The 25,827-nt window shown below is 30.6% G+C and overlaps 2 protein-coding genes across 2 annotated transcripts in view; one reads left to right on the forward strand and one right to left on the reverse strand.

Annotated features, from left to right (window-relative positions):
* The window catches only part of Lace (serine palmitoyltransferase long chain base subunit), a 33,388-nt gene extending 15,930 nt beyond the window's left edge, over positions 1-17,458 (reverse strand). Inside the window, 4 exon segments of the mRNA XM_070313148.1 lie at positions 3,384-3,612; positions 3,614-3,684; positions 3,687-4,001; positions 17,267-17,458. Coding sequence (XP_070169249.1) covers positions 3,384-3,612; positions 3,614-3,684; positions 3,687-3,761 — 375 coding nt within the window. The 5' untranslated portion in view covers positions 3,762-4,001; positions 17,267-17,458.
* Rtnl1 (reticulon) overlaps positions 6,374-25,827 on the forward strand; it is a 39,913-nt gene continuing 20,459 nt past the window's right edge. The window contains exon 1 of the mRNA XM_070313149.1: positions 6,374-7,989. Within this exon, the coding sequence (XP_070169250.1) occupies positions 6,876-7,989 (1,114 nt within the window). The 5' untranslated portion in view covers positions 6,374-6,875. The remainder of the gene's footprint in view (positions 7,990-25,827) is intronic.

Here is a 25,827-nt window from a genome sequence, read left to right on the forward strand (position 1 = left end):
CTTTTTGTTTTTTTGTTTTATTCTTTTTTGATATTTTTTATTTTTTTTATTTTGATATAACTTTATGCTTTTTTTTTATTATTTTTTTTATTTCCTTCATCAGAACTCTTTGGAAAAGCAATGTACATACCCAGAACTACACGAGAACTATTTTATAATAATCAGAACTCTGAAATACGGCCAGCATATCACCTCTATACTCGAAAATACGAGTTTTTCGGGTAAAATAATTGTTTAAAAAATTTTTAAAGTAGCCTACGGTCGGAACTATGTTATAAAATTATAGAACTCGTCGAAAACTATAAAATTCAATGGAGTAAATTTCGAAGAAATGATATGATATGCTGATTTCGCGGCAAGTTAGCATATCATTTCTCAACTTCTGTTATTTATGTTAAATGAACTATTGTTAAAATTTATCAGGAACTATAGAATTCGGCTGTATGTAAAGAGAACTCCACTTTTTTTGATATGCTGAGAATTGATATGTAAACTTCATACACATATGAGTTAAAAACACCTTCCGCCATACATTATATCCGTAGGAGACACCTTTTGGTTCTCCATGCATTCATTGTATGTCCTATGCAAACTGAAAAATACGCTGCAAACGCATCGTTTTATCTATATAAGGATTTTTTTCTCGTATATATATGTGCACTTCGGATCGTGCATATTTATCTCACGACATGTTATTTTCCTATCTTGTATGAAAACATTTACGGATTTTCATCATTTCTTATACGATAAAATTTGATACAATTTTTTTACATAAAGATTAAGACAAACACTTCTTGGAAAAGGAAATTTCTGAATTTTATTCACTCTTAAGAATTATTTCAACATAAAAAGAGTATGTTTAATATTTGTTATACGATGCTTGATTTTTTTCTACTTTTGTTCTATTTTATTCTAATCTACAATACTTGGAAGAGTTTTCCAAAATAATATTTAAGAACAGGATGTCTCTACATTATAGAATATTTTATATATATATATATATATATAGGTTTTGCAATTGATCTAAAATCATTTTTTAATGCAACATTAAAATATTTATATTGTTCGAGTAATCAATGATATATAGAAGATCAATCGTCGTTATTAAGCAAACTAATATGTTTAGAAGAAAAGATAGATGATAACGAATATAAGATTATATATATTTTTTATATTTTTTCAATTAAAAAAAAAGTATAAACTTTAATTAGAATTTTTATTACAGAAATATGAAAAGCTACAATATACAAATGTATAAAAATTTTTGCTACGTAAATATCATATTTACAATTATTATATGAAAAAAAAATAGTTTTTGTATTTTTATCAACATGTACAGACACATTTTTAAAAAATGTATATGATATAATATATAAATAAAAAATACAAAAAAGTATAAAATTATATCAAAATAGAAGAAACACAAAATAACAAAAAAATAAAACACAAAAAAACAAGAAGGTACCAAATTACCGCTACATCCACGTCGTTGGTTCTGGATCACGCCAAATGCGGTTTCTATAAGATCAATGAACAACATATGTCAAGTGAACAAAGATAAATTCAAAAAAGTTAATATTTCAAATTTCTGTCACACAAAAATCAATAAATAATTTGACGACATTTTATTATAAAGGAAAATTGTACTCGTTTAACATAATTTGACACAACTGGAAAAAATTCAAAAACGACGCACATTTTTTATTCACTTCCACCCCTTTTTCAAGAATTTTTATCAACCTCCAAGATAATTTCTGCTTTTTATGCATGTGTCTCGTAGATTTTAAATAGCACAACTCAGCACAACTCACAGAATTCGATTATCTGTCAGCGTTCGTGAAAGTTACAGGAGTTTGAAATTTTTTATTCCTAACGTCTGATTCTCCTAACTTAGTCAGTGCTGCGAAATCTAGCGATCTGGGGAAATTTTGTCATTTGGAAAAGTTGTTATGCTGCTCTAGCACAATCCGGCACAATCAAAAAAATTCGAAAATGTCTAATTTTTTATTTACCCCCATCCCTTTTTTATGAATTTTTATCAATCCCTTTAAGCTTTTCGAGATTTTTATCTCTTGCTTTTACTTTATATTTAAAGTAGTAAAAAGACACAACATGCAGCAATTTTATATTTGCATTGCAGTATAATTTATATGTTTTTTTAATCTATTTTTGTGAATTTTTTTTAGCGAAATGGAATAAGATATTGAAATTTTTCCACAACACGACACAAATTGGTACCAATTTAGGAAAAAAAACTTGAGCTTAATCGCGAAAAAGTGCGGGGCCAGTGAGCATTTGTTTTTTGTTATTATCTTAATTGTTGTTTGAGTTATCGAGTTTTTTTTGTGGCAAAAATCAGCACAAACGTAGCACAATACAGCACAGTTAATAAAAAATTGAAATTTAAAAAGTGCGGGCTGGCAGAAATTTGATTTTTTCATTTTTTCTGGAAAATGCTTTATGTTATTGAGCTGCGGTTTACGGCACAAATTAGCACAAACGTAGCACAATGCAGCACAATTGAGAAAAATATAAAATTCAAAAAGTGTGGAGCCAACTTCACACACGTAAAAACATACGTGATATTTTCATATATACAGATCATAACTTAGTAAAAATCGCATCTTATGAGATTTGTGTATGCATATATTAAGGATCAGTAATAATAACGATGTTCACGGTATCACCATGTGACTGCGAATGTTCAAAGAGATGACACGATACGACTGCACACTGAGAATTGAATGAGGAAGAGAAACGAGCTTATATATGCCGATTATACAGGTTGTTCCAAATCAAGTTAATGAAACTTCAGGGTCTTATAAGAAATTGAATTTGGAACAAAAAAGTTCCTATAAACATAAATCCGGAAATGCTTCGTTATAAAGTTATAGCTAATAAATTCTTTGTAAGTATAATTATAATTACGATCAAAATTTAATAAAAACATTTTTGTTTGCATTACGAATGTAGTGTTTACACAGACCATGGACAGATGGTTTTTTCAAGTTTCTGCTTTTTTCGTTGTTTCGAGCTCATCTTCTTTTGAACGCCTAATCAGAATTAAATGAAATTGTTGTAATTTAGTTTGTTATTTAATTACCCGTCAGATGTATTTCGTTATTTTCTTCAAATGAATGAAGGGTTTTGAAATTATTTTTAAAAATCATCAAAAAAACATAATTTTTCGAAGTTTATTAGCTATAACTTTTTAACGAAGTATTTCCGGACTTATGTTTATCCAAACTTTTTTGTTCCAAATTCAATTTCCTATAAGACCCTGAAGTTTCGGCATGGAACATCCTGTCCAGATCAGATAAGACCAGGTGAAGATGAGATCAGGTAATCGTGACGAAGGGCGGCTTCTTGCGCCGGTTACTTACGTGTACGTGGCCGTTACTCGTCGGAGTGTAACCGTTGATCTTGCCAGCCTCCTCGGGACTGCGTAACGTTGAACCGTTTCGCAGCGACGACGACGACGACGACGACGACGACGTCGTCGATGTCATCGTCGTCTTCTTCTCCTTGTCTTTCTCAGTTTTCGATGTTTCCTCATCGCACGTGTTGACGGCGCGCAACCTCGTGGTTGTCGTCGTCGCCATCATTGATCCGCGCTCTGTTATTCGCCGATTCCACCGAGGACGATGACGATGATTCCGCGTTCGATTCGAATCGAATGCCACACCGAGACTATCCGAGACTGGCGGCAGACGTCGCGATGCGTCGCGGTACTCGGTACTCGTCGCCACCACTCGTCGCATGCTACTCACACCATCGCTGCATGTCCGGTCGTAGTAATACACGTCGTCGATCAGCGCCTGCGCGTACCGCACCACCGCGATAAAAGATCGCTCTTCTTTTGCCGCGTCGCGTCGTTTTGCGACGCCCTGCGACGCATTGGCCGACAACGAGCCTTTTAGAGAGAGAAAGAGAGACCTCGCGCGTCTTTCACCGCACTACATCCAGTTTCTATCTCTTCTTGTCTTTGCACACGACAAAGTCTAATAAGTGAAAACAGTTCACGCTTAAAAATCTTGGCTGTACACATGCGAAATAGTAGCAAAAATCTGTCGAAATTTAAAAAAATATATATTTCTTATGTTTATACTGTTTGAAATATCAAATTAATAATTCCGGATTATATAAAGGATTAAAGTATCACAAAATAATATGATTTTTATTTTTTAACATCTTTGTAAAAGAAAATAGTTGTAATTGAAATTTATAATAAAAACTTTCGATCGTGAGTTTATGAAGTAAATTGTAAGAAATAAGAAAAAACGAGTAATTTTTACAGAAAGATTTTGGGTTACTATAACCCATATAGCACTAAAGCTTGCAACAACATTGCTGCAATATTGCAATATTGCATATTGTAGTTGAATGTTGCAGAAATATTATACAGACATTATTTTACAATATAACTGTAGTAATGTTACAGCAACATTCCAAAAATATTCCAAATTATGCCTAATTTCTTATTATTTTTTTCATATGTTAAAGATATTATGTCGATAAATATACATAAAGCATTATTGCATATATATATTATATTGCTATGTTGCTGCAATATTATATTGCAATATTTCTGTAGGCGGACATTTTATTGTTGCTGCAATATCATAACAACGTTGCAGCAACATTTCGTAATGTTTCTGCAATGTTGCAATCTTGCAGAAAAATGTTGCTGCAATGTTGTTGCAATCTTGCGGTGCTGTATGGGAAGTATTCTGCTACAATTTTTAGTAAATAACTTTAAACGGGTAAGTGGACCTAAATCAAGTTTGACATAAATATTTATTAGAATTTTGTTAATATATGTGAAAATTTTTATTTCGCTGGCAATGTTTTTCCCTTGTCAAATTTATCAATAAGTGTTACAAAATACACGATTTTCCATAAGAATCGATACAAATAACTTTAAACTTATAGCGTTTTCGAATGAACGAGTTAATCCAACCCGGATCAATTAATCATTATATTTTACTATGAATTCAAGCCTTTTATTGGCAGAGACGATACAATGACGTCATTAATCGTTCTCAGAACAATTAAACCTGCCATATTCGAAAACGTTATTGAATAATTGTCAATTTTTATCAATGTTTTGACATATGACACATATGTATCCTTTTAAATCTTATATTGTGCTTACACATTCTTTGTTTTTCTTCCGCTTATACATGATTCAATTTTATTCCTCTCCATATCTTATCTCTGTTTAAGAATTTCATGTAAAAAAATAATAAAAATTTGATGAAAAAAGATTCTTCTTCGTGAACTGAATTTCAAGCGGTCAAATAACAAAATTAATCTTCATCTAATTTCAAGAGTGAAGGGATTCGTAATAGAATTTTACTTGGGAGGCAAGGATAAAATTTTTCTCGACATTTTCCCTGAACAAAAGCCGATTTTGAGATGATCAACAAATCAGTCGGTAAGAAAAAATGTGATGGTAAAGAAATATTCACGTGTATTGGAGGGGAAAAAGGAGGACAAAGTCGTATAAAACATATATGTGTAGAAAGTGCGTACAAAGTGAAGAGATTCAATACGCATAATCTATAATCATTCATAATGTCAGGATAATATTTGTAAAATATTTAGAATGATGAAAACGAAAAATACACATATACTCTGTGAGTTACTATTGCCAATATCTGTTTTAACCAATCATTAACTTTCCAGAATAGCCGATTGATAACCCTGTCGACAAGTTTTAACGTTTCCGTTAGTATTAACAGATGTTGGAAATAATGGCTTTGTATCTGCGCGCCACCACATTGCATTTTTCGTCCTTGAAATAAAATCGCAAATACGAAAAATGCAGAGTTGAAAAAATAGAATTTGAATCCATTTGTTCGAGACGCCCTTTTTGCTTTTTTTTTTCTCCGCTTAAAATGAAATAGAGGGAGAAAGAATTCACACGCACACAGAGCGTAGAAAGAGCAATCAAGACACGACTAGATCCATTCTACAAGTACAAATCATTCATCTGTAGAATCATTATAAATCGAAGATTTTTATTTTAACGGCAGATTCGCGCACGATGGATTTAAATCCCATTTTTCGCTTCAGCTGGAAAATTGCGAAGCGAAAGCGTGAGTCATCGATACGATCGCATCGATCAGCTGACCGGCCCGGCCGACCGGCTGACAGGCTGACACGACCGGTAACACACGGCCGGTGACGGCCGTAGCTTACTTCGGTATCTCGGACGAGTGGGGGCGATAGCGGCTACGCGATTGGCCCGTGTTACTGGGAGAGGGCGACAGACCCTTCGTAATGGGGAGTGCGCCTCGCTGCTGATTCACCCGTCGCGCGATCGCGCTGAATACAGCCGAATGCTATAAACTCGGCTTTACTCAAGCTTTACTTGTCCACGCTTTGAGAGGCCAACACCCATGTCGCGTGTGTGAATCTTCTTCCGTTTCGTTGCGGATATCCCGAGTCGACCGACATCTCGTTCCCTCGCGTTCGTTAACTGCGGCCGAATTGACAGCGGTTGACAAGTCTCCCGGGATCATCATCCGCGTATCCCGCGAGTCGACGAGAGGAGAGACCGTAGCGAGGTGAGTGAAACGTGAGTCGACGCGACGCGGTGGTGAGCGGTCAGGGAAGCAAGGATGTCGGATGTTCCCCACTGAAGTGCCGCGAAGGCAAGCAACGACAGCGGCAGCAGGTGGGAGTAGTACCGCTCCTCGTACCTGGCTTTTATGAGTGCGTAGGGAGCGTCGCGCAACATTCCGCGCACAAGCAACGTCGTGTGTCGGGGGATCGTGTGAAGCTTTAATCAGCTAACTCACTCGGTCGGTGAGTCATCGTCAGTTGCCAAACCCAAACGGTTCGGATCGCCCATCGTTCTGGAGCCGAGAATGGACCCGGAACGGATCCAGGGCGCGTCCAACGACGAGGGTTCGCTCAAGAGAGACCACGATTCCGTCGACGATTTCGAGCATCTCGGTCACGACGGTTCCCCGGACGATCCTAAATCGGATCAGTATCAGCAGCAGCAGCCGCTGCGACTGATCGATACGCCACGTGTCGATGATCTGCTGCACATCGGCGACTCCTTCCAGGCATCGGAGTCGGTTCTACCGAGAGCGCTCGTCGACGTAGAGACGAAGCCCGTGCCCGCGACGCCGCCGCCTTCCGCTGACTTTGACAAGTCCGAAGCCATGGCGCAGTCGTCGGATCCGTTCCAGCAGCCGCTGGACCCGGTCGATCCTAAATTGGCCAGCATGGCGTTCGTCGAGACCGAACGGACCTATCCGGCATCCGCGCATCAACCTCGCGACGACGACAACGAGGATGATGGCAAGATGGGTCTCCAGGTACCGTTGTTGCCGATCTCCACCGCGACAGCTGACGTTTTGTCATCGTCAACGACCAAGACTGACAGCAAGGTCCAACCTTTGGAGGAACACGAAGATATCGCGAGTCTAGGCACCGATCAGGGTAAACGGCACGAGGATCAGCAGGTCGTTCCGTCGAGCAATACCAATCGAGTAGACGAGGATCTCGCGAGTCGGGACATCGGATCGTCGGTGCTGCCAGCGGCGGAAAAATCGCCGATGGTGGACTTTCTCGGGGACAAGGATGCGCCGCCCAAGGAGGATAAGACCAGGAACATTATGGACGACGACTCGTGGAACGTCGTGGAGAAGATAGACGTGAAGCGGGAGCAGGGAGAAAAGGTGCCTGAACCGCCGACGAAGCCGCTACCGCCATTACCTAAGGAGAATCCTGGAGAGCTCCTGGAGGACAGTGCGCGCCAGGACAAGTACGAGATGTCGAACGACTTCCTGATCGCGGAAGCTGCCAAGCCGTCACCGCCGCAGCGAGGCACCAATTCGGCGCACGAGAGTGTCAAACGGCACCAAGCGCCAAAACCTAAGGAAACCGATTACGCCTGTCCTCGTCCGATTGGCAAAAAGAAGCAGGAGATCGAGATAGCACCGAAACAGATATTCGGAGACATAGAATTAGGTGAGCGCAATAGAATCTTTTTTTTTTTATATTCCGTTTCAAGGATAAATTCTCACGAACATTTGTGGACATTTATTAATTTTTTTTTTTTTTTCGTTTTCTGGAAATTAAACTTAAGGGCTAACACAGCTTCGCGATAAAAATTAAGAAAAATTAGACTCTCAAATATATTATAACGAATTCTATAATGTATTTTATTCATCCGTGCGATTGATTGTACTTAATACAGGAAAATATATATTTCTTACTTTATGAAATATATAGTTTTTTGTATTTAATATAATTAATTATCAGGGTTGGGAAAGTTACTTTATAAAAGTAACTCGTTACCGTTACCGTTATTTTTTCTAAAAAGTAACTCGTTACCGTTACTCGTTACCAATTTTAAAAAGTAACTCGTTACCGTTACAGTTACTAAAAAGTAACGAGTCGTTACAATTTCCGTTACTTTTTTACAATACAAACTAATAAATTATTTTGCATAAGAAAAACTTTTAAAAAATTGTAAGCAAGATTTCATTCAAGATTTATTACAAAATAAATGATTAAATTTTATCGAAATTCTTTATTAATTTTTAATAAAATTTGTTGCTCCATAGTATCATCATTTAAATGCCCTCTTTGTGGTGTTAATACAGAGCCACCGATGCTAAACATTCTTTCTACAGATGCACTGCTTGGTAAAGCTGTATTATATTTAATAAAAAGTTTTTTAAGTTTTGGATAGTCGTTTAACATTTCTATATTACAATTATTTGATTTTAAAAACCGTTGCAATTCTTCTTGTTCAGATTCATTTTGCACCGTTTTTTGCTCAAAAATGAAAAAATCATCGTGATCGTCAGATTTTCCAGCTTTTGAAGAATTTTCAGTTGATCGGATTCCCAATAAATCCTCCAAGTAATTTTCAGCACGTTTTCTTTTTTCTCCGGTTAACCAGTTTAACTTAAATTTTGGATGTAAACATGCTGCTATTATTAATTCTTTTGTTTCAAATATTGTAAGAAATCTAAAATCAAATATAGTAAATTAAGCGACATTGTTTGTTTTATTGAAATTAATACTTTTGAATCAATAGTTTAAAATAAAATAATATTTTTCAATTAAATCCTTATTTAAAATTAAATAACATATGAATTAATCAAATTAATAAGTTACCTTTTATTTAAACCTTGCTGAATAGCTTCAACTAATGAATGGCAATCTATAAGGTCAGATTTATTGAGATTTTCTAATTTTCTCTTTACGGTTAAGATAAAAATTTTATCACGCACAATAGCAAGAATAATATCTTAAATAAATGAAAAAATTTGAAAAAAGTAACGATAAAAGTAACTGTTAAATTCGTTACTCGTTACCGAAAAATGTAACGAAGTTACTTTTTCCGTTACAAATAAAATTTGTAACGCCATTACCGTTACAGTTACCGAAAAAAAGTAACTGTAACGGTAACGGCGTTACAAGTAACGCGTTACTTCCCAACCCTGTTAATTATATACACATATAAATGTGTATAAATAAAATATATTTAATTCGCATATTCTATTTCTTAATTTTTATTGATAAGCATCTGTTAGGACTCAAAAATATATTTAAAGATTATTTTTCTCTATCACAATATTTAGAAATTTTATTAAAAATACGTTATAAAAAAAAAAAAAAAAATTAGGAAAGCATTTTGTAGCTTGGACTTTCAACTCTAACGCGCTATCGGTGGTTTAAAAAATTTTTTTTGTCTTCCTTGTTCGGCGCTTTAAAAAAGAAAATCCATTGCTTTGTTCCTTAAAATTATATATTTTTGACATTCTGCAGCTGGATGAAAAAATTTCTCTCGAAAAATTCAACTCAAGTTCCATAAATTGCAATATTTTGTCTATAAAATACTTTTTTAAAATTTTTCTACGATTTTTTTCACCGAATTATACGATTTTGAAACACCGAGGGGTGTAGAAAAGTAATTTTCATTTATCTATTTTTCAGCAATTAATCTTCTCGATACTATTGCAACATGTGTTGCAAATAATTGACATAAACTTATTTATATGATCTGTACGCTAGGATAAACTGCTACTAATAAATTAGATTCGGACAAATATTGAATAAAGGAATGGACCAATTTAATGATCTATAATCAAAAGAAGATAAATTTGAACATAAAAACGCCAGCAATTATACTTAAATATTAAATATGAAGGGTAGATATATTCCTGTTACTATTTGTTTGAGATATTATGTAATTGACATGCTAAGTTTTATCGGATTTTAATGAATCTGTTAAATCTCTCTCTCTCTCTCTCTCTTTCTTAGAGTGTTATTCGAGTCTAAGAAAACTTTAATTAACGCGATCTCATATTATTGAAAAAATAAAAGAATATTTTGCGTCAAACAACAATTTGAATAATAACACGGAAAATTTCGAGAAAAGTAATATTATTATGGCACAAATACATTGTTAGAAAATTTGTGTTTTCTTGTTAAAAAATATGTCGATTAAAATTTTTGTGTTAAATATTTAACACATTCATCTATTAATTTAACAATTGCTATTGTGTTAATTGAACTCAAATGTTAAATTATTAAAACAACTGAAAAATGGTAAAAATAACACAATATGTACATATTTTTAATTTTACACAATAAATATGTTCCGTATTATTATTGATAGGATTTATTTATTAAAAATTTATACAAAAAAAAAACTGTTGATTTTATTCTACAACGGATGTGAGAGTGACTACAGAGCGTCAATAATATTTTTCCAAGTTAATTTTATCATTAAAAATATATTGATCTTACACAAAATTTAGTTCGAATTACCGTGAAGTTTGCATTTATTTTATGTTGAAATATTAACATAATATTAGAGTTTACCATTTTAACATATCCATATTATGTTAAATTAACACAAAAATTTGTGTAGATCGTTTGGGACATGCGATATATGTATGTTTTTAAGTCAAATTTTTTAACAATGTATCTAAATATACTTTTGCACGATCGATACGCCGTTTAATATTCGTGAAACGAAAGAGTCCTGACAAGAAAATGCTAATTAATTTAGTGGCGATGCACAAACTCGACCATGCTTGGAAGCGCTTCCGCTTGGTTACAGCGTACCATTCACGTGATACTTGTTCATCTATCTTTCGTTCTATGCGCAATTCTTATAAAAATAGCTGTAACCTGCGTATATATTTTTGCCCTACATAATGCCACGCTCTACTTAACGACTAATAATGCATTTCGCGGGAAACGCGCAGAAAATTCTTGACAAAGGCAATAACTTCTCGACCTAACCAATTGGTTACGAAGCGATTAATATTACGTAATAGCGAACTGATCGACGACAATAACAGTCACGAGCAACTTGTGTATTATAAAACGAACAGATTTCACTCTATTGCTTGTTCATATATTTTTTTCAATAATATCTGCTCGCATTCATATGATAACGGTACATTAATCTTTTAGAGAGTGAAATGTCAATTTTTTTTCTCTCGAAAAAATTTTCTATATACGGATAGTACAACAGGGATTTTAGATTATTGCGCAATATTATTGCACAATATTGTCTTGTTGACCGATAATCGTAACGTTCCGTATGGCTTCTGTATGACATCATGGGTTAAAAACACCTTCCGCCATACATTATATCGATCCGTAGGAGACACCTTTTGGTTCTCCATGCATTCACTGTATGTCCTATGCAAACTGAAAAACACGCTGCAAACGCATCGTTTTATCTATATAAGGATTTTTTTCTCGTATATAATGTGCACTTCGGATCGTGCATATTTATCTCACGACATGTTATTTTCCTATCTTGCATGAAAACATTTACGGATTTTCATCATTTCTTATACGATAGAATTTGATACAATTTTTTTACATAAAGATTAAGACAAACACTTTTTGGAAAAGGAAATTTCTGAATTTTATTCACTCTTAAGAATTATTTCAACGTAAACAGAGTATGTTTAATATTTGTTATACGATACATTATTTTTTTCTACTTTTGTTCTATTTTATTCTAATCTACAATACTTGGAAGAGTTTTCCAAAATAATATTCAAGTACAGGATGCCTATACATTATAGAATATTTTTTATATATAGATTTTGCAATTGATCTAAAATCATTTTTTAATCCAATATTAAAATATTTATATTTTTCGAGTAATCAATGATATATAATATAGAAAATCAATCGTCGTTATTAAACAAACTAATATGTTTAGAAGAAAAGATAGATGATAACGAATATAAGATTATATGTATTTTTTATATATTTTTAATTTAAAAAAAAAGTATAAACTTTAATTAGAAGAATTTTTTCCACAGAAGTATAAAATGCTACAATATACAAATATATAAAAATCTTTGCTACGTAAATATCATATTTACAATTATTTAACAAAAAACTGGTAATTAAAAAAGACATATCGTATTTACATGCTTTTGTTATATGTTCGTGAGATTTTAAAGTTTATATGTGATGAAATTTTATCAGCTATATCCGATTTCTTCAATGACGTTTCATGAATCGTGCTATTCGTCATCGAATGTTATATATGTAATAGTATTACGCATACACTTATACAAATCTATATTTTATTGGCTTGGTAAAAGAGTATTTTTATACATGATTCATGCTATATGGATGTGTATCCTTCACGTTTTTTTTAGAGAGCGGTAGATCTTGGATTGCAAAAACGTACAGAGACTGTTCCAGGATTTAATAACATCAAAATATTTTGTAGGATTATAATAGAAAGAGAGAGACATTTTTATAATTATTTTATATATATATAGGGAACAGGGTTGGAAAGTAACGCGTTACTTGTAACGCCGTTACCGTTACAGTTACTTTTTTTCGGTAACTGTAACGGTAATGGCGTTACAAATTTTATTTGTAACGGAAAAAGTAACTTCGTTACATTTTTCGGTAACGAGTAACGAATTTAACAGTTACTTTTATCGTTACTTTTTTCAAATTTTTTGATTTATTTAAGATATTATTCTTGCTATTGTGCGTGATAAAATTTTTATCTTAACCGTAAAGCCGTAAGCAAATCGATCAATTAGCATTCTTATTATGTTGTAAAAATGCTTGAATGTGATTGATCAACTTATGGCTCTTGCAGACCAGTGCGATGACGCGACGCGCGATATCCAATGAGAGCTTTATCTTTTCGGAAAAGCAGAGCTCTCATTTACTACCAGTTCTAAGTACCTTGCAACGAAAATTAGAAAATCTCAATAAATCTGACCTTATAGATTGCTATTCATTAGTTGAAGCTATTCAGCAAGGTTTAAATAAAAGGTAACTTATTAATTTGATTAATACATATGTTATTTAATTTTAAATAAGGATTTAATTGAAAAATATTATTTTATTTTAAACTATTGATTCAAAAGTATTAATTTCAATAAAACAAACAATGTCGCTTAATTTACTATATTTGACTTTAGATTTCTTACGATATTTGAAACAAAAGAATTAATAATAGCAGCATGTTTACATCCAAAATTTAAGTTAAACTGGTTAACCGGAGAAAAAAGAAAACGTGCTGAAAATTACTTGGAGGATTTATTGAGAATCCGATCAACTGAAAATTCTTCAAAAGCTGGAAAATCTGACGATCACGATGATTTTTTCATTTTTGAGCAAAAAACGGTACAAAATGAATCTGAATAAGAAGAATTGCAACGGTTTTTAAAATCAAATAATTGTAATATAGAAATGTTAAACGACTATCCAAAACTTAAAAAACTTTTTATTAAATATAATAGAGCTCTACCAAGCAGTGCATCTGTAGAAAGAATGTTTAGCATCGGTGCCTCTGTATTAACACCACAAAGAGGGCATTTAAATGATGATACTATGGAGCAACAAATTTTATTAAAAATTAATAAAGAATTTCGATAAAATTTAATCATTTATTTTGTAATAAACCTTGAATGATATCTTGCTTATAATTTTTTAAAAGTTTTTCTTATGCAAAATAATTTATTAGTTTGTATTGTAAAAAAGTAACGGAAATTGTAACGACTCGTTACTTTTTAGTAACTGTAACGGTAACGAGTTACTTTTTAAAATTGGTAACGAGTAACGGTAACGAGTTACTTTTTAGAAAAAATAACGGTAACGGTAACGAGTTACTTTTATAAAGTAACTTTCCCAACCCTGATAGGGAATGAGTATTTGAAGAAATCTTGATTTTGCGTTAGAAAAAATTTTGAAAACTGTTCTGAAGATGATAACGAAAATAAATGCAAATGCATATTTGTAAAAACAAGTAAAATAAATGAAAATAAATTAAGTATTTTTTTTTTATTATATAAAATCATAATTCATTTTTATTTTTGAGCAGTATCTCAATTGATTTTTAAATTTTTGTGGTAGCGTGTAAAATGTGCACTAAAAATAAAATCTTTTTCAATCAAATAAATATATTTCGTTAATTTTGATTTTTTCACTTAAATAAATATAAACATTGTTTCCAAAAATGTTTTTTATATTAAGCAAATTATTAGTTGCATGTAAGAAAAATTATAATTTTTAAAATACATTATTTAATAATAAGAAAATAGAACCGATAATTTTTTTAACTGTTTATGTCAGAGAGAAAGCTATATGTACGAGCATGTACCATGTGAAAAACTGACCAATTTTAAAGAAATCCGTGTCTATTTATACATTTTCTCTCGTAATTATTGATGAGTTTTTTTATAAAAAGATATATAAGATTCACACGTAAAGTCGGGATACCGAGAGAAACCGTTGTACTAAAAAAAAGTACCAAATTCAAAAACGGTTTCTTTTTATTGAAAAAAATTATTTATTTAAATAAAAGTGCAAAGAAATTAGTTATTTTAATCAAGCAAGAATTAGTAAAATATAAAATAAAAGCAAAATATTATATGCTTTTATTTGTAAATAAAAAACAATTGTTTTTTATCTTTATTATACTAAATTACTTCCTTTAAAAAAGTTTTATAATTTTTGGCTGCTTGTTTCAAAAACACAAAGTTTTCTTTATTTTAATAAATAATTTTTTATCCCCAAATAAATATTTTTTTTAGGTAAATATGCATATTAGATTACATCTCATCGATGACTTTAACCTTGACATATGTTGTCAAGGACATGACTCTGAGTAACTTTTCCTTATAACTTAACCGGTGGTCTCTTATAGTTTCTGAGATATTTAAAGTTAACATTTGGGTAATAATATAGAGACAGAGAGACACCCCCGATTTCTATAATTTCGTGAATTATTAAATAAATAGAGAAAAGTGTTCTGAGTAACTTTCCGCAAGAATCTAATAGTGGACGATATTGGTTTAGAATTTGACCTTGGAAAATCATTTGAAGGTCATATGAAGGTCAACTTTGAAATCTTAAATGGAAACCCCCATTTTTTATTTAGTATTCTTGTAGCTGACATTGAGAGCTTTCCAAAACACTATAATAAAGTATTTTTTTATTAAGTACTTTTTGAGTTATTTTATATCTTAATCTGACATATTTTGATATAAAAAATAAAATATTTCATAAAATATTCAGTTTTCGATAATTTTACCGTAATATTTCTATGTACAGAATAATGAGACAAATCAATTAGTATAAAAAAAAATTGTTTTTAAGAAAATTATTTACAATGTATTTTTTTAAACAATTATTTGTTTTTTTGGCACTAATTAATTTGTCTTATTATTCTGTACATAGAAGTATTACGGTAAAATTATCGAAAACTGAATATTTTACGAAATATTTTATTTTTTATATCAAAATATGTCAGATTAAAATATAAAATAACTCAAAAAGTACTAGATAAAAAAATACTTTATTATAGTGTTTTGGAAAGCTCTCGATGTCAGCTACAAGAATACTAAATAAAAAATGGGGGTTTCCATTCAAGATTTTAAAGTTGACCTTCACATGACCTTCAAATGATTTTCCAAGGTCAAATCATTGTCACCATCTTATGGCCCCCTTGACGCCACACAACTTTTGTTTGAAACATTTTTCGATTTAACGCAGTGTTTCTGAGATATTTGAGTGGGTCCTTTAAAATGGGACACCCTGTATATGTTCTCTCTATTGTTTATCAGAATGTTTTATACGTCCTCTAATTTTGACATATATTTCATAACATTATCTTATTATTTTCCTTTGTCACGTCAATCTTCCAGTTTAAATTTGCTGTATTTTTTCCTTACCGTGATATCTTAGAAACTTAATAAATTTTCTTTATTAATAAATAATATATAAGATTTTTCAGAATTTTAAATGTCTGCCAAGGGATACGAAAAAATCCAGAAATTTTTAAGTATTCACAATTTTATGACACGAAGATGTATTTGTGCAAATGAAAGAAAGATATGAAGAATGAATAACTCTTGTAAACAGAATGTACCAGATAATTTTTTATGTTTTCACATAGAACAATTTAGTTTCTAAGAATTCTTTACTTAATTTTTCTACATAATGTTAATCTTAATAATTGTTTAAGTTAATTGGTGCTATATATTTTTAATAAAGCTTTAGCCAAATAAATTGACAACACCATTAATTGTAACTGTAAAACACACACACACACACACACACACACACACACACACACACACACACACACACACACACACACACACACACACACACACACACACACACACACACATACACACACACCCATACACGCACATGCAACATACACGCATGGAAAGATTTATTGTATATTTTGTTTTTGAATTATGAAAATCCGGAATTAAATGAAAATTAATTCTTTGCACTTTACGGAGATTTTGACATCATAGTTTGTTGCGCAATCAATTTTGTATTTTAAAATCACAACACATTTTTTTCTAAAAATTATAATACTTTCTATTATGATCGAATTAGAGAAACATTCTTTTTCCGATTTTATTGCTTAAACTAGTTAATGAATATTAACTAGAATATTAAAAGAATTTTTTAAATAATTAATTGTCCTTTGTGATAATGATGATAATATACAGAGTGTAACAAAAATGTTTGGAACAAATAAAACATCATCAGTGAAAAATGAAGGGTTTTTCTTATATTATTCTTATATTAGGTTGGTAGGAAAGTTTTTTCATTCTTTGAAATTAAAAAATTAATGTTCAAAAAGGAAAAAATTTTTCCGCCAAACTGATACATTAAAAAAATTATTTTTTTTTTACGTAGAACATATTATTTGCTTAAATATTTTTAGATTGAAAATTTATTTTTCTAATAACTATCTACTTACATATTATGATGTATCTAACACATAGTGCGCGTTCGAACTTCGTACGTCCTTAATTTTGTCTTTCTTCGGCTTAAAATTTGATCGTTAATTGATTTTCAAATCGATTGTCGCGACAAAACTTTTTTAAAACCACGAAAAACGAAGAATCGCAAGGCTACGATAGATGAGTGACAACATAACTGACGTGTTGGATCGTATAGTCGAGTAAAGACTGATTATAGCCTGACCACTTTGCTATACTTGTACTTGAGAAGCATATTTGTGGTTATTCGTTACTAAGATACGACCACGTATCCTTTATCTCTGACAATTATCGCTATCATTTACCACATGAATTCCGCCAATTACGTAGGTTGGATTTCGTAATCCGTTTTCGAATAATTTTGATCAGTGATGATCTTTTTTGCGTTTCGTAAGATTCGTTTGTAAAATTTTTACGTTTGCATATTATATTATCGTGAATTATTTAAGACATTTAAAACACAATTTTATATGAAAATCTGCAAAATTTTTGATTTTTTTTTCTTTTTTTTTTATTGCAAACATGTGTATATGGCAAGAATCAAATTATTAAAAGTAAAACCAAAATCCATGTAAAATATTAAATAAATATAATGATTAAAGTTCTTCTTGCTGTTAACTCTCCTTATATAAAATATTGTTTTATTTGATATTGATTAATATAATATGTCTTAAAATAAAACTACATTTGTACATATATTTTATTTGTAAAATTTGAAGAACTTCATTTGTATAATATAATTTTATTATATAATATGTGGCTGAAAAATCAGAAATAAACAGATATAACTCGTGAAGAAACGATAACATTGAATTGAATTTCATTGCGACATTGCTCTAATCGAGAGTCAAGATCGTGCGGATTATCGAATTGTGAATTCTTGCCGCGTGCGTCAAGAATGACAAAAAAAGCTATGAACTCATAATAAAATCAACTCAATGAGTATATAGGGTGTCCCGAAATTAAATGTCAAAACTTCGGGAACGTGTGGAGGATCGATAAGAAAAAAAGTTCTTTAGATATTTGCTCGCTTTGAAGAAAATCGTAAAAAAAGAAACAAAAAATTTTTACCAAAAGACTTAAAACGACACTAAAATTATTAAGTTTATCGAAAAATACTACATAGAAATAAAAGTTGTAAAGCATGGAATTAAGAGATAAGAGAGCGAATTAAAATTCTCCTGAAATAAAATTAGAGAATTGTAAATAAATATGCGACAACGCGAGATTATTGTATTCTGTTTACTTTAGTTTATGTTTACATTTTTGCTTGATAGCAGAATTAAGGAAGTGACGATATGAATAAATAAATATAAACAAATAAATAAACTGAAACAAAAAAAATCTCATTTTTTTACTTATTTATTTCTTATTGTAATAAAAAAAAATGAAAATTTTTTAGTTTTACTTTATTTATTTATACTTATTTATTCATGTTGTCAATTCCTTAATGATAACAGAAATGTAAATATAAATTAGTAAAACTGCATAAAAAGTAACAGACTTCCGATTTTATCATAAATTTATTTTAAATATGATATAATTAATATGATAAAGGTTTTTCTGAGTAATTTCCGCAAAAAAATTGTGGGGGACGGCATTAGTTTAAAAGATATAACAAATTAAAGTTTGGGTAAAACTGCAAGGTAATACACACCTCCGATTTTATCGTCGCTTAAATATGTTGTAGGGATGGTTCTTCTGAGTAATTTCCCGTAAAAAATTTGTGAGGGACAACATTAGTTTAAAAGATATAGCAAATTTAAGTTTGATATTAAAATAAGTATAATTTGTTATTTTTTTATTGAAAAAACTGTTTGTGACCTTCTAAATTGTCATTAATTGGGTTAGGTTATATCTTCCGGAAATGGAGTCTCCCCTATAGGGTTAGGGGGGGGGGGCGGAATTCACTATGTCCATGTATACACTTTCCCATCTACACAACTATTATAGATGACGTGATCGTCGTTTCGCATTGTAAAAAGTATATGCGTGGACACAGTGGATTCCGCCCCCCTCTACGCGTGGGCTCCACTTCCGGAAGATATAACCTAATCCAAACCCATTTTTAGTTTTAAAAGCAAAAGGTTGGGATGAGTTAGGTTAGATTTTTTCGGGGTCGGCGTGCAGGAAGAAAGGCGAAGCCCCTTCTCCGCCCACACATTCCATGAATAATATTTTTTGTCGCAATAAAAAGAAATGAGGAAAAATAATGGTAAAATTTTTAAAACTCAAAATAGGTTTGGGTTAAGTTATATCTTCCGAAAGTGGAACCCCCCCCCCCCCCCGTAGGAAGGCGGAACCAACTGTATCCACGCATTTACTTTACAACGCGAAGCGAAGTCCATTCCACAATTGTTTGGATGGAAAAGTGTATACGTGGAGCAGTGGAGTCCGTCCTCTCCTACGGGGGGGAGGGGAGGTTCCACTTCTGGAAAATATAACCTATAACCTAACCGAATGTTGACAAGTTAGAAACAGTTTGTTTCGATGAAAAACTAAATTATACACAATATATACATATTTTAATATTAAACTTCGATTTATTATATTTTTTAAACTAATGCCGTCCCCCATAAATTTCTTGCAAGATATTGCTCAGAAGAATCTCCCCTACAACATATTTAAGTGGCGATAAAATCGGAGATGTGTTAGGTTAGGTTAGGTAGGTTTTTTTATGCAGTTTTACTCATAAACTAAAGTAAACAGAATACAATAATCTCGCGTTGTCGCATATTTACTCTCTTTTTTTACTTCCATGCCTTACAACTTTTATCTTATGATATTTTTGGATAAACTTAATAATATTAATGCTGTTTTTTCGTCTTTTGTTGAATATTTTTTTGTTTCCTTTTTGCGATTTTTTTTTTTCAAAACGAAGCAAAAACGAGCAAATCTTTAAAGGACTTTTTTCTTAGTTTATTCCCCACACATTCCCAAAGTTTTGACATTTAATTTCGGGACACCCTGTAAATCGCGTTTATAGACAGCCACAAATTATGTTAGCGAAACTTGGGTAATACCCGCGATCAGTGTGTTATTATGTATTTCTCGGTTTTATTCATATAGCTTTCGACGAATATAAAATTCAGATAAACATTAGCAAGGATATTTTTTGGCACTAATTAATTTGTCTTATTATTCTGTACATAGAAGTATTACGGTAAAATTATCGAAAACTGAATATTTTACGAAATATTTTAATTTTTATATCAAAATATGTCAGATTAAAATATAAAATAACTAAAAAGTATTAGATAAAAAAATACTTTATTATAGTGTTTTGGAAAGCTCTCGATGTCAGCTACAAGAATACTAAATAAAAAATGGGGGTTTCCAGTCAAGATTTTAAAGTTGACCTTCACACGACCTTCAAATGATTTTCCAAGATCAAATCATTGTCACCATCTTATGGTGACCTTATGATCTTATGGCCCTCTTGAAGCCACACAACTTTTGTTTGAAACATTTTTCGATTTAACGCAGTGTTTCTGAGATATTTGAGTGGGTCCTTTAAAATGGGACACCCTGTATATCGAAATAAATAATTTTTTTTTAAATTTTGCTGTTTATTTTTAATAGTATAAATTAGTGCACTAAAAATAAAACTTTTTACAATCAAATATAAATACATTTTATTAATTTTGAATTTTTTTGCTTAAATAAATATATAATTTGTTTCGAAAAGTGTTTTGTTATATTAAATAAATTATTAGTTGTATGTAATAAAAATTATAATTTTTAAAATACGTCATTTAAAATTTTAATAAAAAAATATTTATATATTTGAAGATAAAAAATTATTTATTAAAATAAAAGAAAACCTGTTTTTGAAACAAGTAGCCAAAAATAAAAAATGTTTTTTGAAAAAAAAAGTAATTTAGTATAATAAAGATAAAAAAAAACAAATTTTTTTTTATTTGCAAATAAAAACATACCTCGCTTTTATTTTATATTTTACTAATTCAAATATATTTGCTGTTTGATTGAAAATAATTGATTCCTTTGAAATAATTAATTCCTTTTAATTACTTTTTTTTTAAGTATTTACAAAAATTATTTTTTTTACATAAAAATTTTTTTTTACATTTAGGACTTTTTCAATGTGAAACATCGAAAATTTACTTTTTTTGTGTCCCATTAGTAAATACACGTATTTTATAGAAGGAAAAATTTAGTCTACATCTAATTTCTAGCGAAAATGGATCGTATGATACTTTATCAAGATTTATAGCTATTTGTTAATTTTCAAATCGAAAAAAGAATCTTTATTTTATCAACTTTCATTCGTCAGATGTGCATAATGGCAAAGATTTATTTATTCCAATATACAATACAAGGAAAAGTTTACGAGATGTTTTGTTTGTGACATTATAATTCAAATACGGCTGATGGAAAAAACAGGAGCTTTCTTGAAAAAGGCAATTGAAGTCAAATGATATTTTTATTCGAGCAGTGTTCTCTCGTATAGTATTTATCGAATTTATCAATCAAAATTGAAAATTTTGATGCATCAGAAATGGGTTGTGAGTCGTAGAATGTAGGTATTGATCGGTGCAGTTGTTTCTCTGTATTCTGCGGTATCGTGTACAATACATGCTTGTAATCTACGTATAACGTCGGTTCTGCATTGCGTCGCATTCAGAAGATGCGTCTAAAACCGATTTTATGGATAAAATATTGCGATTTTTCAATTGTTTATAAAAATTGATTGATATGATATGCTATATCAGCCAGCATTTTTGTATACAAAATGTACGACGCAACGAATGACGCAATAAAGAAAGAGATAATTCTACACATAAAAATAATTCGAGAACGTAATATGATTGATTAAACAATCAATATTTTTATTACTCTTTCTTGACAATTATAATTGTATTAACAGTGTTTGAAAATAACAGCTTTTTAATATTTGCGATATAATGTAGCAATATATAATTAAATCCTTTTTACATTAAACAAAACGTTATTACATGAATATATGTAAGTAATAGCAATTTGCTACGTTATTGTACAATAGAATGTAACGATTGAAATTGAAAATATTTTATATTTCTCATGTAAGAAAAATGACGTTTATGTTATCGTAATTTAAGGGCTTCTGTATGTGTAAAAAAAAATTGTTCTTAAATTATTTTATTTGTAAGTTCTATTTTATCAATACTTGACATTATAGTTCATCAATGTTTAGTTCACGGGGACACTAAAAGATGGAGTTAGTAATCTTTACATGATTTTTGTAACTATACGAATAGCATTATCATTTTTATCAAAAATTTATCAATTTTTTATTTTTAGCTTAAAAAGTGCTATCGAATAATCGGGAATATTCCTTCACCAAATTTACGCGATAATTTCAACGATGATATAATCTTGAAATGTTATGAAATAGCGAAGTTCATTCGGAAAATCCATTTGTTTTCTTGCCTTTTCTTCTTGTGACATTTGAAATATTTTCGAAATTGTGCCAAACTTTTCCCTTAATTATTTGGTTGTTATTTATTTATCACTAAAAGATAGAGATGGACATTTTTTGAAATGATTTCTAAATTAACGAATATTTTGTTTTGAATAAATGATTAATAAAAAATAATTAAATCCAATTACAAAGGTGTGATAGTCCTGCTTTTATAAGATTTTCGTTTTTATTTTGCAAAATCTTACTGAATGATAAGAGATATATTGAGTATAACTAAAAAATGCACTAAGGCACTAAGGGGATACACGTATTCTTTTTCGTTATTCATTGATTACATATCTAACGTATGTTTAATGTAGACGTTTTATTTTTAACTACTCAAATAAGTAGATGGGATTTTGCTGAAATGGCTAAAGATTATTATTCGCGTAGATCACCGCTTTGGCGATGTTTCGAATAACGCAACGTTGTTGCCAGAAATTGCCGAAATTTTGGCATCTTTCGTCAGACGAAAGTGCATTATTATTGAGTAATAGAACATACAGAAATTTAATATTTTTTTTTCTGTTGCTTTCCGATTTTGTTGCTTTAGCCATTTCGTTAAAAATAGTTATGCTCGTTCAAATTAAAAATTAGCGTAATTGAATAACAAAAAATTGAAAACATATCTATATTACTTTATTCTTATTTTATTGCTAATTTTCAAAATTGTCCTATTTTTTGGATTATCTCCTGCATTATTAATTTTTTTAAAAAGCAGAAAAATTATGCTTAAATTATTGCGCGAAAAATCCAATATAATATGTTAAAAATATTATTTCATCGAATGATTCGATAAATAATATTTTTTTTATTTGATCGCTTCGTATTTCTCTTTATTTCAATTTTGGGAAAACCATTTTTTTTTCTTTTTATTATATTAATATTTTTTTATTCTTTCACATTCTTCAAAGATTTGTAGAAATGTATGTTATTTTATTGTTTTTATTATTTTAAATAATCTTGTATGACTAAAAGTATTTGAAAATATGTAATATGTAATATTTTAGGTACAAAAGATCAATAATAATTATTTATTCGATGGCTTTAAGTATAAATTCAAAAAATTCTTTAGAAAAGAAAAAAAGAAGAACTATGTAATTTTTATAATCACAATTTATTATAATTATAATTTTTATAAAGAGTTAATGATATTGCCATCGATACTCAGTTAATATAGATAGTGGAAAAAAAGAGATATTTCAAATATTCGACGGGAAAATGAAATATTAATTTTAAATACGCACACACACGCGAAAGAGCGTGTTGCAAATTTGCAAAGAGGGGGTCCGTTCTAATTTTGCGTGGGCGCCTCGTCTGCGGAATTGCATGTCACCCCTATCTACCTGTACATCACAACCCTCCCTATTCACTTATTTATAATGTCTTGCTTCTTCCACACTTAAAATTGCCAACTGATATTACATTTGTTCCGCGGTTTGCCGATGATAAAAGAGATATACAGGGTGGGGCATTTATATTGAGACACCTAAATATCTAAAAAATAAAACAAGATAGAAAGAAATGTTCCAGACAAAAGTTGTTCGGTTCTAAGGGGATCATAAGATGGTGCCATTAGTTTGACCTTGGATGGAGGCGCTTCGGAGATTTCAATGTCAATCTTGTTTTAGTTTCTTTATACCAATTGATGTCTCTCATTTTTTGAGCTTAAAATATTAAGGTAACATTATTGCAAAATAAATAATTTTATATATCATAGTTTATGTAAAATTATGTCGAAGTAAAGTAATAAAATAAAGTATAAAATATCTCGTAAACTGTTAAACTTTTGGCCATCATACCCCTATAACTTTTTATGCAGAATATTGCAAGGAATCGATTTATGTAAAAAAATTGGGGTGTTTCCATTAAAAAAAAAAAAACTCAAGGTCAAATTAATCGCACCATCTTATGCACCCCTTAGAATCGAACAACTTTTGTCTGAAACATTTCTTTCTATCTTGCTTTATTTTTTTAGATATTTAGGTATCTTAATATAAATGCCTACCCTGTATACCAATAGATAAATGAATGGAGAAACATCATCTAGAAGTAAGTTTAAAGAAAACGTACAAATTATAAATATGTTTAAAACGATGAATTGCACACGCTTAGTTAATGACAATTTTTTTTATTAGGATAATGATTTAAATATTTAATACGATATGAAGAATAATAGGTTAATTTCATATTCGCGTTGAAAATACAACGACAATACAGTTTTTCTACTCGATCACATATTTACGTACAACGGAACAGTTGTACGAAAAATAATATTTACTATTGTTTTCGTCATCTTGATGATCTGTTCGCGGTCAGACGTTCGATTGCGCAAGTCTCGCGCTATGTTCATCACGTAATCAACATCAGGTGAAATTGTTAATTGACTTTTGATGGATACATTCAATCCGATCGAAGTCGGTCAATGCACATGGCTTGATAAAAAATTAGATAACTTTTTTATTATTTAATATTTAATAGAATATTTACTTGAAATTAAAAATAGGAATTATGAAAGATTAGTTTATTATTGTACAAAATTTATTATGTCATAAAGATGTGTTCTCTTTCTTCTTCTTTTTTTGATAACAATCTGAAATCATTTTTAATTGTTTAACTATTTACTATTCGTGTATTTCTTCATGTAATCATTAATTTACAGATTTATTCCATTTTTTATAATTGTGCATAAGAGTATATTGATACATAATGATATCATATGGATATATCATTATTTCTTATTGTTTGGCTTTCAACAGCAATGATCGAGAAATAGCGCGTATGTTATTGTGTACATTAGCTATTTAGCACTGAAGGTTTATATTGATAAGTTATATTTAAAATTAAATTTAATTGTGAAAGTAAGATTCAACCTGTAACAGTTCTTCTAGTAATATTATAGTATATAATGTAAAGATTCTCTTCTTTTCTTCATTAGCGGAGTCACGGACAGATACCTCATATAACCAATGTTAATGCGCAAACGATCGCTATGCAACATTTCCGAGTGCAACGAATACACGAGGCACGTTTGTTCCTCCGCTGATATCCTATAGCTATCCTATAGCAAATGCACTG

The sequence above is a fragment of the Polyergus mexicanus genome, unplaced genomic scaffold (genome assembly GCF_030449975.1).
Source record: "Polyergus mexicanus isolate NDT 795.1 unplaced genomic scaffold, iyPolMexi1.0 SCAF_23, whole genome shotgun sequence".
Taxonomy (NCBI): domain Eukaryota; kingdom Metazoa; phylum Arthropoda; class Insecta; order Hymenoptera; family Formicidae; genus Polyergus; species Polyergus mexicanus.